The sequence below is a fragment of the Centropristis striata genome, chromosome 3 (assembly GCF_030273125.1).
Source record: "Centropristis striata isolate RG_2023a ecotype Rhode Island chromosome 3, C.striata_1.0, whole genome shotgun sequence".
Lineage (NCBI taxonomy): Eukaryota > Metazoa > Chordata > Actinopteri > Perciformes > Serranidae > Centropristis > Centropristis striata.
The window spans coordinates 7,667,105-7,682,967 of NC_081519.1; the positions used below are offsets into that span (position 1 = coordinate 7,667,105).

Genomic DNA, 15,863 nt, shown 5'->3' on the forward strand with positions numbered 1-15,863 from the left:
CTGCATATTAATGGAGTGAATAACCAGAAAACACAGATGCCAGTAACTCACACAAGCCTCTTGGCTGGCAGCTGTGCTCAGGAGGCTCATTGTTGGGTCCCCTGTGGGACGAATAATGAACAAATCTGGTAGTTAGTGCTGGATTTTTCTCCTTATTTTTTTTTTTATAACATACTTACCCACATCCTAGTGACCCATTTCCACAGGATCAGATTTACGACCACAGACTGTAGCTGACAGGTAACGCGTGGTATTTTTAAACCGTGAGCTCCGACACATACTTTGATGAAGAGTGAGGCTCCGTCGGCTGTCTGGTCCCTGACTTTAAACCGCGTGTCCGGATATGTTAAAATGCGCATTAATATGTGAGGATCATGGCCCTGGTCGATCAGGTTTCACCACGAAGATGCAAACAGAAATGTGAAACTGAGGCTGTGGTTACAGCACCAGCAGCTGTCTGTGTGCTCCTCCATGAGACAATATATCTTGAATCTGACGTTGTCGTTACTCTTAACTGTCTTCTTGTGTGCTTCTCTTTTACTTGCACTAATGTGTTCCCCCACCGTGCTGCTTTGACATTGCCCTAGTTTCCTGTCTCTGTGTTGTAGTGTGTCAGTTAATGTGGTTCTGTGATATCTATTCACGGCACGCAGATCCTGCATTCCTTCACTGTCTGCACTGCAAATATGAGTGTTTTTTTCCTCCGACTGGGCCTTGTGTTCATCATTAACCTCATTATCTGCTCAGTGATCTTTGCATTGTTAAATCTCGAGGCTCATCTTCCTCATAGTAAGTTACACGTCACACTACATTACTGCAGTGTGAAAGGAAAGCAAGGTGAACGTGAGGGGATGCTATGGATATTTTTAAATGGGTCAAAGGAGACCACTGCCCTCTTTCTTTTCTCTCTTCTTTTCTCTCTTTTAATGTGGAGAACAGGCATGATGGCCCACAGCAAATGTTTCCTGACAGTACGTGTCATTACTTATGTCATTCGGTATCCTTATGATTAAAGGCTGATGTTACAGTTGCATTTTTCTCAAATCTCACAAAAATACCTCATTTTCTAAAATAGGTTGCAAAAACGGGACTATTTTCTGCCACAGATTATTACACATATACACGGCCGCCCATAAAGTTGGAATAATTGTGGTTTCATTTTCATTGTGATATGTTTGGAAGAGATTGACTAATACAATTTTGAGAAGATACACACTTTATCTGTGTTTAATACATCACACTGTCACAATCATTTCATGGAAAGAGGTAAAAAATATTTTATTCCAGCTTTATGGGCGACCGTGTATCAATGCACCATATAAATTATGCTTTTAGGGAGTATTTACAGCAGCAGTGTCTGTGGAATTTAGTTTGACAGATAAAGTACAGTGCCCCAGTCCATCAACAACAACAACATTTAAAGGGACATTTGGGAAATTTGAAGAGGGGTTGTAGGAGTTACAGAAGCTAATCAATGTACTGCTGCGGACACGAGCAACATTGAAACATATTTTTGCCACCAAAAACCTACTCAATCAATATCAGTCTGAGTGTACACTATATTTAGAATATTTTTAACGCTTTACCTGGCTGTCATGCAGCTCGATTTAAGTTTATGCGGAGGGAACTGAAGCTGCTCTGTGGTCTCTTCAAAGCCACCAGACTCCATTGACAAAAACAGTAATTTTATCTGTCAGAACACTGGTGTTGCTGGTCTACCACTGCCGTCTTGATCAGTTAGTTTGTGTGTGTTATTGTCTGACTTTGGTGTTAGTTTAGATTAGGGTCAGGTCTGAGACAGCTATTCTTTTTATTATGATCAATTTATTGTTGGTTTTGGTCTTTTAATCGAGTTTTTTGATGATTTGTGAAATGTACGATATCACCAGCCGTTACTTCTGATTCATAGATCGAGTATTGTTAAATAAAAATGCATGAGCTAAACAGTTATGACATTGGGTAGTGAATGAAATTAAGTAAAATTGTGTCTGTTTTTTCAGGTTTGCTACCAAAGAGTCCAACGGTTTGTTACTCTACAACGGACGCTTCAATGAGAAACACGACTTCCTCGCCATGGAGATCATCAATGAGCAGATACAGCTCACCTTCTCTGCAGGTAGAACTGTCATTAGTTTATTCATCCTTTATTATTAGGATTTACTCTCAACAATTTTTTTTGTCAGATTCATACAGTTATTGTCCAGAATGTGTTGCGGTCATTTACCTGTTGATCATTTCCCAGGTGAGACCAAAACTACAGTTTCACCGTACATCCCCGGAGGAGTCAGTGACGGCCAGTGGCACGTGGTGGAGGTCCACTACTACAACAAGGTAATCGACTGAAGAGCTCATACTCAAAAGCCTGTTTTCTGCAGTGGTGGAAAAGGTATTCAGGTGCCTTACTTAAGTAAAAGTACAAAAGTATCAGCATCCAAATGTACTTAAAGTATCAAAAAAGTACTTGTTATGCAGAATGGACCCACTCAGATTGTTAAATGTATTATTGTATTCTTATTTTTGACGCATTTATGTAAGCAGTGTTTTAAATTCCTCAAGATAGGGCTCATTTTAGCTACTTATTACTTAATATACTGTTATGAGGTAACATTTTATGTTAAATCTTGACCTGAAAAGTAACTAAAGCTGTCAGCTAAATGTAGTGGAGTAAAAAGTATGAATTTTACCTCAAAATGTAGTGAAGTAGAAGTATAAAGTTACATATGTGGAAATACTCAAGTAAAGTACAAGTACCTCAAAATTGTAATTGAGTAAATGTACCTAGTTACATTCCACCATTTGTTTTCTGATAAGGTTTAAAATCCTCTAGAATTTTAATTAGTGATGTTTCTCTTCACAATGCAGAAGAATAAAGGAGATAAATGTTATTTGGTAATATCTCAGTGTGGAGAACAGACTATAAGTGTTTTTCCCAAAACTATTAATTTAGTGGTCATGGTGAAACCTCACTGTAAAATTATTCGTTTTTTCGTTTCCCTCTTCTAATTATTACACAACAGCTGACATACCTTTGGTTGGATCTGTCTGCTGCTGCGGCTCTCATCAGGTGTGGCAGTGAAATACCAGACATAGTAGACACAGAAAACATTCAGACCGGAATCAGGTCACAGGTTTGATCCTCGACAGACGACACACCGTTTAATTTTATGGCGCTAAAGGCTGCTGTAATAACTGACATGATTCCTTGATAAAACGCGTAGAGAATGAACTGTTAGTTAGTTGTGTAAGTTGTTGCAAGGCCTCTTTAGTGCTGCTGCTCTGTCAGACTAAAGAATCGCTGCTGACAGGCTGATGATCTGGAAGAGAGCCAACGTGCCAACGAGACACTGACAGAGGGAGAGACAAGAGAGGGAGGGAGGGTGAATGAATGAAAGCCAGAGAGTGGGAAGGCAGTGTTTTTCCAGACATGCTCTGAGTGGACTAAATATGTTTTGTCTGATACATTTCTCTGTAAGAACATCACAACAACTCAATCTGCGCAGGAATGTATGGAGCTGTTGTTTCTGCTCTCTCAGTGCTCTCGCAGCCCGGACCGACACACAGGATGTCACATTTTAGTCTATTGAGGAAGTCACTTTGCATCATAAAGATGTTGCCAGGCAACACCCCCGCTGCTCACATTTTCTATTCAGTGTCGATGATAACGCGGCCGTGTCAGATTTTCACCCAGAAGAAGTGATGAAGGGGAAAATCTTGTCGACTTTTGGATGAAAACGAGTTGTTTCTCTGCCAAGAGGACATTATAGTCTCGTTAATCATTCTGGGACAAAAAACCCTCACATCAAATGGATCTCTGATTCTTTTGTTGTTTCATTGACCTCGTAGTTTAACATCTGGAAGTGTGCTGCATGTTTGAAGAGGACATGATTCTGTTAGCGTCAAGTTTACACATGGAGTGTTAGTGCTCAGTGTATTTACAAAACTTTTTGTGGTGCAACTTTTGCCTCCACTGTCTAAAAGATTTTAAATGAATAGTGAAAAAAGTGCATAAAGTAGCTATATTTAAAGGTGAACTAAACCCAGATTAAAATGCGTACAGTATTCACCACCTTGTGCCCAAATAAGTAAATAAAACCATATGCCTTTTCATGCCATTATCTGATTTAGGGGCATAGAAACTAATGTATGAAGTTACATTTCATTAATTGATGCTCCATAAAGCTTAAAACGTTCTTCATAATCTGGTGTTTCATGTACACAATGACTCATGTAAACCAAAAATCTTTCATCACTTGATGTTTGTCCCTTACTTTGGAAATTATAAAGCATTAAATAATCATACTCAAAAAGTAATGCAATTAAATTAGAATAAACAAATTGATAATATTGATTGATGTATAAATGAATAAACAGCTATAAGCTTTGATAAACTACAATCTAGATGTGATGATAAAACGTTTGAATATCACTCTTAAATAGCTGTATGAAACCTGTTTTTTTGTATTCATTATATAAGATTTGTTGCATATTTTCAGTTCACAACATCCCAGAAGTGTCCGAGGTCCGACCCCCAGCTCCGGCTGAACTAATCCTCCCCGTCCTGCTCTTATGTTGCACATCCTGTGAGTCTCTGAGGTAGAAACGTGGCTCCTCCCTCTGGAGGTGTCCCACAGTGGCCCACTCTGACCCGTCCCTGTCCGCAGGGGGTGGGGCAGGGTGAGGCGGGGAGGGGGCATTTTAGATTGAAATGTGGCTTTCAGGACGGCGGGGGACTGTGGAGAATGGCAATGACCGCTGCCTTTGTGTTGGGCTCGGCTTCCTTTGGGACCACGGGCAGTGAATGATGCGGCCCCGGGGAAGGTGCCCCTCTCTCTCTGTTCTCCGGCGAGGACAGAAAAGCGGAGCAGGAGAGGAGCGAAAGGAGGGTAAAGAAAAGCCGAGAGAAGTATTGACTCGGGCTTTGAGCGGGGACGCCGCGCTTCAGGGCCAACCCCTCTTGTTGCTATGGTTTTTCTAGTCAATCTTAGATCCCATATTTGTGTTGCTCCTCCAGCGCAACCCCTGTCACCCTCTGTGACAGGGAACTCATATTCCCATAATCCCCTGTAGCGGCGAGTGAGGGCAGTGTTTAATGTGGTCTTGAGCAAATATGTGCGCTCCAATCAGCGCTGACAGGACAGGGTTTTGTGCAGCGGAGAGACGCTCTGACAGACAGTCATTATTGGAGAGTCAACAGCCGTGACTGATGACAGCAGAGGTCAGTGAAAGGAGCGTCCAATCTGGAGCGCTGCCTGTTTCTGAGCTTTCACAGCGGAGGGAAAACCGTGGAAAACAGCATGTCGGATGATTTCACCTTTGGCAATTCACTCCGCATGTTTGCTTGTTTCATCATCAACAAATTTGTAACAAATTAAAGCATCAAGTGAAAAGTGAAAGCCACCTTCAGTGCCTGTTTCCGTCTGCTTAACATTTCAGGGTTGAACAGCGAGTCTCACAGTCGAGATAATAAATGTTGGGACTTCCTGTGGGAACGCTGCTCGACAACAGGCCCTGTTGTACTTGAAAGAAAACTTCTTAAAGTTTCTAATATCTTTGTACCTCTCTGGATACTAATCTTCTTAGGTGACTCAACAGCTTTCAAGTGAGTCCGTTAATCTCGGAAATAGTTTACAAAACTCTGTTTGAGGCTTTTATCACATCGGTTCAGGGTTCAGTCGCCTGAACTGCAGACTGAGGAGTGAAACTGGTTCACATAACTTTCATAGCCAACAAGATAATGATGGTAATGAAACCATAAGAGTCTTGGTAGTTCACATTCTGTATTTTCTCAAACTCAGAGGATTGAAAGAGGCCCAAGTCTCCTGTTTCTATGCAATCTGCATTTTCACAACTTGTTTTTACTGAGCCACAAATCACAATCCACTGTATTTTGTTTTATGTTTTAATGGTTTTAGTTGTCAGTATTTTACTTGTATATTTCGACATATATCAGAGGATATCCAGAGGATGAATCCTACTGACTGTGGTGATCCTCTCAGCTTCCATCTCTCTTCACCAGCAGGTCAAAGGTTCCACTGATCCTGTGAAAAATATCAATCTCTATTTCATGTATTGGCACAAAATTTGCCGCAGACATTCCTGTTTCTCAAATGTTGAATCCTACTGACTTTGGAGATCTCTGAGTTTCATTTTAGCTCCACATGAGGGTCAATTTTGTGTGAAATGTCTCAACAACAATTTTTATGACTTTTGAGCACACATTCATGTTCCTCTCAGGACAAATTGTCATAGCTTTGTTTAAAGCTGGAGTGCAGGACTTTTACATATATATGACCATCCATTACATTCAAACCCTGGCCAAAAGAGTTCACACAATGCTAATTAAGCCTGTAGCTGCTAGGAAAAGCTCTCTGTATTTCTCTGAGTGTACCAGATTAACAGATACAATGTTTCTGTTATAAAAGTTTTGCATTCCAGCTTTTTATCTTTCAAGTTTCCTACTTGATTTTCAGCCTCAACTGTACTTTGTGTTTAGTGCTGATTAGCAAATGTTAGCATGCTAACACACTAAACTAAAGTGGTTAATCATTATACCTGCTAGCATGTTAGCATTGTCTTTCAAATTCAATTCAAACTCAAACAACTCTATTAACTCGACAAGGGGCAGCTTTTACACAGACAATATGATAAAACAACAAGCAAACAAATGTGAAATATAATCTATAAATAAAATGTTGTGAAACCATGATAACACAATAACATCTTTGTGAGCATTTAGCTGCAGAATGTGTTAGGCTTTTTGACTTTGATGGTGTTTTTTACCATATTTTTTCTATGGATGAATAGTTTTTTGTGCTCTGCTGGACGATGAAGTTTTACTCCTATCCTATCCTTATATTTGACACACATATTTCAGAATAGATGCCAGTAAAGCACAATGAACAGACATTTCTATTTCACCAGGAATAATTAGTTTTAATGAAAAGGTTTAGGTTTATGATTAGTCGCTCATCACACTGTGATCACAAGACACAAAGAGAGTGCAGGAATGTAACCGACTGCAGCCTCTCAGTCACAGAGTCATATTATTATTAGAGTTAATCTAATCTACTCGGTGGGAAAATCATGTGAGAGAAATTTAATTGCAGCAGTGCCTTGGGCTAAAATTATATTTGTCATTACTGTATTGCTCGATGAAGTCTGTTTTGTCTTCATCGTTTCCTCTGATGGAGCCGCTAAAGATCTTTCAGCAGTCAGCGAAATCTGCAGCGTATCTCTGGCTGGCTGTTGTTTTTAATGAGCTTTTAAATTAAGGGATCAGACGGCAAAGACGAGCTATCAGGGAAGCTATAATTCATGCAGACAGTGGCGGGGATCTATTTTAGTTAAACCTCGTGTAGAACCAAACAGACAGAGACTTCATGTGTGTTTTCAGAGCCAACTCCTCATATCATCTCTGCAGCTAATTCCTGCTAAATCCTGTCTGACCAGCTGACAGCTCAGCGGCCGTCCTCGCCTGCAGGCCGCCCGGCGAGCGCTCACTGCTCCACTCTCGGCTCGCGACACCAGCTTGAACCTACACTTAGGGTTAACGTGAGCTCTACATGACCTCACAGGGACGGTCCGGTTTGAAAAGAGGTTGTGACCTTTTATTGACAGGATCATCATTCTCTCCCCCGCAGACCCCTCCTCCTTTTGTTACTGCCCCTATTGATTTCTTAGACAATGAAGAAGAGCTTTTGTCGACAGGGATGATGTCCTGCAGAGAGCAGGCTCATCTGTGTGTGTGTGTGTGTGTGTGTGTGTGTGTGTGTGTGTGTGCGCGTGTGCGTGTGCATGTGTGTGCCTGCCAGCCGCTGCTTTTTAGCTCTAGCTGTTATGATATGAATTATTGAAATGATCAACAACAGTGAGCTGTAGCTGAACAAGGATTGAACCAAGTGCGATGCAAAAAGAGCGTTTATTTGCTTGTTTTTTTTGTTGTTTTTTCCAGTTTCAAAACTCCAGTTGTTAATCTGGCTCATAAAGCTTCACACAGCTTAGCACTGGCCGAGACTCCCCACAAGTTTATGCTGCTTTATGGATTAATTCCCTCATTGAATGCTGCAGAATAACAATATATTTTTGGAACAACCTATTTCTGAGTCCTATTTTTAAATGCTGGGTGACCAAAATACTTCAGTGTGTTAAAAATAGTTGCTTTTGTATTCTTATTTTTACGCTGACAAATATTCTGTGAGTTCTCGTATGAATTTGATACTATAGGACAACAATAACTTTTCTCTTTTGTCCATCTAAACAAACCTATTTCTTATAGTTTCTCCTGTGCATACTGATGTCAATTTCTTAAAATAAACCTACAATATCCTGAGAAATTCTCTCTAAAAACAGATTGATTATTAAATTCTTAGTCGGATGGAAGAAAAAAAACCCTCCTCAAGTGTGCACAAAGACTTCAGTGTGCACAACACGGCGAGGCAACACCACGCTATGCATTCTTAATCCTCATTGTTTTGACCGAGAGCCTCCCCAGAAACATAAGGAAGGCGCTTCATAATTTATCTTGATATTCATGAGTTTGTGTCTCGCTCCACAGCCGATCTTAAACCAGGCCGGCCTGCCGCAGGGCCCCTCTGACCAGAAGGTCGTAGTAGTGACGGTGGACAACTGCGACGCCTCCGTTGCCCTCCGGTTCGGTCACGTGATCGGAAACTACACCTGCTCTGCTCAGGGCAGCCAATCAGGATCCAAGAAGTGAGTCCACATAATTTGCATCAGCAGAAACATCAGTTCTTTCATCACAATGTAAAATCACATTTTTGCAGCAGGAATTTATAAATAACCTTTTTCCCTTAGCCTCACATCCTCCCTCATTTCTTCTGTATTGACTTCAGTAATTTAATTGATTGCTTTCTTTGCTCATTAAGAGAAAGAGAGTAAACTTGTTTTGAAATGAAGCTCCATATCTCCAGGGTGTTGGCTAAGCTTCGCTTTCTTTCCTTTATTGGGATGTTTATCCTTTTTTTTTCTGTTTTTATCTCCAGGGGGAAAATAACACAACTCTCTCTGTGATTAATTTTTCATGTGTTCCCCTCCCCATTAGAGACGATGATGTAAAGGCAAAGCAAAACTAAATGCTCATGCATTCTGTGTTGTTGTTTTTTCAGATCACTGGACCTGACGGGCCCGCTGCTCCTCGGAGGGGTCCCCAAACTCCCCGAGGACTTTCCTGTTCGCAACCGTCAGTTTGTGGGCTGCATGAAAAACCTTCGTATCGACAACCAGCACATAGACATGGCCAGCTTCATCGCCAACAACGGCACTCTGCCAGGTACGTTTTGAACTGCAGAGATAGGGCTGGGGATCATTCAGAACATTTACTAGTACCAATACCTTGACATGAGAACAATTTTTTTACAGCAGTAAAATCATTGCACAAATGTTTATTTTTATTTTTTTAGCTCCTTTACACTTTTGCGACTCACACTCTAGTCAAAATACAACAACACACACGTGAGCTTTGTCTGTATCTGTGTGTTACTGTAGTATTTTTTCTGCATTCCTCTATGATGTATAATGTCACAGCCAGTGGTGGAATGTAACTAAGTACATTTACTCAAGTACTGTACTAAAGTACACTTTTGAGGTACTTGTACTTTACTTGAGTATTTCCATTTTATGTAGTTTTATACTTCTACTCCACTACACTTTGACAGCCAATCACTATCATTGTTAGATCTTAATACATACATGCTTCTTGTTTACAGGCTCATTCACACTAATAAGATCTGCCCCTCTGGTATCAAAATTTGATATTAAATGTTATTCATACAAGGTATTTTTCTATATTCAATAGCCTGGCCTCAGTTCGGTCAGTGCCTAAAAGGATCTAGGTTTGTTCCCCAGCTCTAATCAGAGATTATCCTGTACTTCATGTCTTAACCCTGCAGTTGTTTTGCGGTCTACAACACTTAATTGTGAGACAGAAGAGGAACGGTGATAACAATGAGTATAATGAGCACAGTGGGGAAGTAGAGTCGGTGGGAAATGATCGTTGTACCTCCTATGAATAGTTTAATACCCTCAGACTCTTTGCCACTTTGATGAAATAATGAGTGTGGACGGATCGAAAAGAGAAATCAGCCTTTTTGTTTTCTCGCCCTCCTAGGATGCTCCGCCAAAAGACACTTCTGCAACAACAACCCGTGTCTGAACGGAGGGACCTGCGTGAACCTGTGGGGCTCCTTCAGTTGTGATTGCCCGCTCGGATTCGGAGGACAGAACTGTGAAAGAGGTGAGTGAAGTAGGGAAGTGTAGATGAGACGCCGACACGTGTTTGTCTGCAGTTCTGACCCGAGGCTCCCCTCCCTCTCTGTGACCTGACTCATCATCTGGTAGGAAGCTGTCAACCCTCCTGTCAAAATAAAAGCAGAGTGGAAACAGTAGCAGAGACTCGCAGATGCAGAATCGGCTGCATTTGCAATAAACGTATAACAGGTGCAACTGTGTGCAATGCAGGGTTATTACTGAAAACCAAAACTGAAACTACAATGAAAATAGGCTGTGAAAAATATTGTTAATGGACTAAAATAAACAATAATAAAGAGATAACCTTTAAGAAAAACTAAGCTAAACTAACTCAATATTCCCCAGTTCCAAAAACAATACAACTAAAATAAAAATTAACATTAATTGATTTCAATTGTAGTTTTTTTTAGCTATAATATATCACTATAAAAAAAAAAACTAAACTACAAAAACTGAACAAACCCGTCCTTCCAGGAAGCGGCTTGATGCTGGAATTTCCTCACAACGACACTTAAATAACGCAAAGATTAAACATTAACCATTATGGCCATTCCTGTACAGTTCTCAAACTGTATATTTTTTATATTTATGTAGTTAACTAAGCCATTATACTACTTTAAACTACTGTAAAAAGTAATTATATAAAAACTAAACCAGTCTATAAAGCTGAAACCTAACTAAACCTCGCAAAAAAAAAACCTAACTAAGACTAAACTAAAATGAAAATTCTTAACTAAAATAAAAGGTAACACTTTACAATAACCATAATTTATAAATGGTAAACAGATAGTTTATTAATGTTTAATCATCATTTATAAACCGTATATAGGCCATTTAGAATGGTAAATACATCATCTATTAATGTTTAACTAACTAAATCATTTATAAGTGGTAAATAGATGGTATATTAATTTAAGTTTATAGTTATTTACCATTAACAAACAATTCAATTATAATGAATAGTTTATTAATAGTTTTAGTTGCACTCATTATAACATTTTTAACACCATATTAAGTATGTAAATTATTTTAAAATGATTCATACACCTTTAAGAAATTGGTTTAAAACATTTAACAATTAAATATGGATAGCACTTTGTAAATGGTTAATAATTGCTTTATAAACCATCTATAAACTTCGTTGGTTATTGTGAAGTGTTACCAAATAAAATAGAAGCCACAATTTAAAACTATTATAACATTGATGCATTGCAGTTATTGGTGTTAGTGCAATGAGTGATCACACACAGTCATAAAAACTCTGTTGATTACACTTTAGTAGTCTAAAATCCTGATTTATGACAGAATCGGTATCTGTTGTGAGGATCAAGCTGCTTGTGGTTGAATCTTCTCAGGTTTAAATGATGTTAAACTGTTTTAAGACAAATTGCTTTTTTGTCTTTTAAAGACGTGTCGCTTAAGTTTCTATCCCGGTGTTCTCCAGTGTCTGTTTTTTGTTCCACCTGATCCACTGCAGCTGTTCTCTGTGCTGATTTATGGTTAACAGCAATCTGAGAATAGACGGAGGAAGAGGAGTGAGCCGTGAACACGACAAAACAACACACCTCTTGTATTTAGCAGGAAGTAGAATTTCGTCACGTAGATCAGATGTAAAACGTGAGGATTAGAAGTTGTTATGCAAGTAGAGATGGATATTTAAATAATGTGTGCATCTGAGGAAAAGATAGGGATGTTTAGGCAGTGTTTAGTTTAGTTTAGGTTATTACTTTATTTGACAGGGACAGTGCATATTAATAATATTTCTTGCTCAGCCAATTAGGCTAATTTTCAACTGCAGTCTCCTGGCAGCTTATAGTTAAAAGCAAAGACATTAAGAATAAAAGTAATGAAAATACAATAACAATAAAAACACAGAGAAATATGTAGATACAGAATTTAATTTATTTCCATTTAATTTTAACATTTTCTCATGTGTGCATTTATTTATTTATTATGTATTATACTAAGTAAATACCATAAAAATACTATAAAATACTATAATACTATACTATAATACACAGAGAAGCAGAATGAGTCCATGATAAACACTGAGCATAATGACAAATAACAAACAACACAAACACCTCACTGTTCTGGCGTTCACAACTTTGATTTATAATAAACAAGGCTCTTCATGTTGTGGAGAAGGAATAATCGCTGGCACAGTTTCTAATGTGAAGAAGTGGGACAAACTGCAGCGTGATCACATGTTCCTGATCTCCAAACGTGTCTTAATGAGCTTTGATAACTTGAATATATTATAATCAACAACAGTCCTGAGCAATCATCAGCTCCATTAGAGGTGCCTTTTAAAAACGCACTTGTTTATGTATTTATGCGAGTAGGAAAGGTGCAGAGCTGAAATAATAATTGATTAGTGGGTCAACAGAAAATTAACAAGCAACCGTTTTACTACTCAAAAGCAGAAATGCTACACAAAAAAATCAGTGGAAAGCTTCTCAAATATGAAGATTTGCTGCTTTTCTTTTGCATCAATTATGGCATAAATAATAATAATTATTATTATTATTTTGGTCATTATTGAGATCATGATTTATTCATTGACTTTGGAACATGATGCATTCATTAAACTTAAAAAAGTGTCTTTTTTAGCAATAGATTGTCTTGAACTTCAACTAGAAAGCAAATAATAAAAAAAATAATGAAAGGATAATGAGATGCATAAATAAAAAATACATACAAGATAAATGTGTATCATTATAATTTTGAAATGGAAGGCAGCACAATAATGTCATTTTTTCATAATTTTTCATAGTTATCTAGTTTCATAATCATTGGAAGCCAAAATCCTAATAAAAAATAAAACTTGAGTGATTGCTGAGCCACTAAAAAATCAATCTGCCACTTTCATTTATTTATTCATTTAATTATTATGATTATTATTATTATTATTATTATAATCCATTATTACTAAGCATTAGTATTAGCCCATCATATTATTTGTATGTAAAAATTGTTCTTCCATGAATATTGATCTGTTGGCATCTTCTGGCTGCAGGTAACTCTGTGCAGTTAAACTCAATCAGGGTTAATCAGCTCATTTCCAACTTTTTTTTAAACGTTTCACTTTTCGTGGGAAAGGGAAAGTTTTTGTGAAACTGCCCTTCAGTTTCTCTGTGTCTCGCTCCTCTCAGCAGCTGACAGCCGGGGTACATCAGGTTTATTTGCCTTCACTAATCGATCATTTCGATCAGGTGCTTCTCTTCACTTTGTACCGAGACAACTTAATGAGAGGGAAACAGCCTCAGTGTCCTCTCCCGTCACTTTGTGTTCATGTGAAAGAGCTGAAAGCTTCTCGAAATCGATGCATGAGTGCACAAACACCACATCGTCTCCGGAGCCACGAGCTGCACAATTAAACTGCATTTAAAATGATTTCAAATTAAAATTTCACTGCTACACTAAAACATTTACAGTAGTGATGTGTAGTTATTAAAGATCCCCTCCAGACTCATTTTAGCACACAAATACTTTGCTTTGAACGATGATTTATATCTGATGTGTTTTTGCCACGAAAAGTTAAATTCCCTCGTTAAAAAATCTAAATATTGCATCCACTCCTTCTGCCTCAGTTAAATATTCAGAATATATGAATATGCAGATATTTTCAGTTTCAAACTGCTGGATTATTCACTCTCAGTGTGTTTGACTGGAGCTTATTGCCTGGTGTCAGGTTACTGTCTTCAGTTTGACGTTACCTCCATTCGAGCAAGGTTAAAAATTCTTATTTCATTTTGTTGAAATTGTTCAAGCTTTCTGATTTGTTTAAATATATAAAGGAGGCATTATCTGATTCTAACTTTGGTGAATGTATGAGGAATCTACAGATGTGAATAGACAAAGTGTAGTCAAATAAACACCTAAATAAGTAGATATGTATGTTTTATTTTCAACAGTCTGAAATAAAACATGTTATGGAAGCAAAATAGCCCAAAATCTCCTCAATCTCCATATATTTTATTCCTCTGAATGCCAGTACAGGTGTGAGACTAAGAGCTTTCTGAAGACACCTGGTTAGATTTCAGTCATCCACAGAAAACTGACAGATAACTGCAGTAAAATGTCTTCTTTTACTGATTAACTCAGAGTTTTTAAGCTGTCATAACTTGGACGTGATCAGAGAACAAACTGTCTCATGTCGCCTACTGTTAAAAACTCTTAATTTACCTTCCAACTTTTCTCTTTCCCTCTCCTACATTTTATCTTCTTTTTCATCATCTTTTCACTCCAGTTATGGCGAGCCCACAGCGTTTCCTGGGTAACAGTCTGTTGCAGTGGAACAACATGGCGGCGACGGCGGCGTCTGTCCCGTGGCACGTGGAGCTCATGTTCCGCACCCGCCAGGCGAGCGCCACGCTGCTGCACATCTCCTCCGGCCAGCAGCACAACCTCACACTGCAGGTGACAAGGGACATTTATGTAATGACGTTATAAAAGGGAAATACATTAACTATTAAATGACAATACTGTAATATATTGATAACTATAAAATGGTTGTATCTGTGCAAAATTGATTAGATAATGATAATATGGGGACATTATTGGGGTAATAACCTGATAGTTATGAGGTAATAATAGGAAGGGCTGCCCACTCTTCTTAATAAGTCGACTAATTGGTAGTTTTGGTCTTATTGGACCAAGATTTCTTTAGTCAACATGTCCTTTGTTAATGCTTTTTTCATGCTAAATGACGGAGAAACGTATGAGCACATCTCTTGTGAACACAAGATTTAAAGTGCTGCTTTTTGCATGACACATTGTGGAGAAACTCTGTTTTACAGATCAGCCGATTACATCAACTAATCAGTGTGTTGGTCGGACCAAATAATGTCTTTAAATCAAGGGCAGCCCCAAATAAAGGTTGATATTTTCACAATAATATGGACTACTGTCAGTGTGACACCTCTAAAAAGCAGATAATTGTTGGAGGTCAAAAATTGGTGATTATTACAATATATTGTTGAAGTTTATCCTCCCTTTTGTTCCACACCATAATGTTTTGTTTCTAGGTGATACTGTAAAAGTTATCTGTTTAATGCTGCAACTTTGTGTGGACTAACCATGAAACAGGGCGGCAGAATGTTTTTTTTGTAGTGATTTCTTGGTTACTTCTTTTCCACAGTCACTTAATGAGGAGCAAAGAGCAATAACCTGAGTTCTGCCTCTCTGTACCTGAGAGGGAACATGTTTCATTGTGGGTGTGAGGTCTCCTGAGAACATTAGGACGCACCTCACTTGAAGTTTTTAAAAGATGAAACATTTTAGGAGTGAGGCTCCACCTGTTGGCCATCTGAGTCGCAGCACGTCACTGACTATCAGAGGACACTGAGACGAATGATCAGACGACCATTGTAGCATCTGCGGTCGGCTACTTTTCAAGCTCGTCTAGACCGACGCTACTTTGATGTTGCATAACTGTCCAACAATCTATTTCCATCCCTGCACACCTGTGATGTGAAGCAAAACAAAGTTTGAAAGTCAGTCAGCGCTCTCTGTCTCTGTTCATCATGTGACGCAGTGTTGATTCCTGGTGGTCTTTTTTTCTTCTCTGTTATTGAACATCGATTCAATCTCCC

General features: G+C 38.6%; 1 protein-coding gene across 4 annotated transcripts in view; it reads left to right on the forward strand.

Moving 5' to 3' along the window:
* celsr2 (cadherin, EGF LAG seven-pass G-type receptor 2) overlaps positions 1-15,863 on the forward strand; it is an 84,801-nt gene that overhangs the window by 46,825 nt on the left and 22,113 nt on the right. For all 4 annotated transcript variants that reach the window (XM_059329360.1, XM_059329361.1, XM_059329362.1 and 1 more), the window contains exons 4-9: positions 2,001-2,116; positions 2,243-2,331; positions 8,555-8,712; positions 9,126-9,289; positions 10,127-10,252; positions 14,519-14,688. In XM_059329360.1, the coding sequence (XP_059185343.1) occupies positions 2,001-2,116; positions 2,243-2,331; positions 8,555-8,712; positions 9,126-9,289; positions 10,127-10,252; positions 14,519-14,688 (823 nt within the window). The remainder of the gene's footprint in view (positions 1-2,000; positions 2,117-2,242; positions 2,332-8,554; positions 8,713-9,125; positions 9,290-10,126; positions 10,253-14,518; positions 14,689-15,863) is intronic.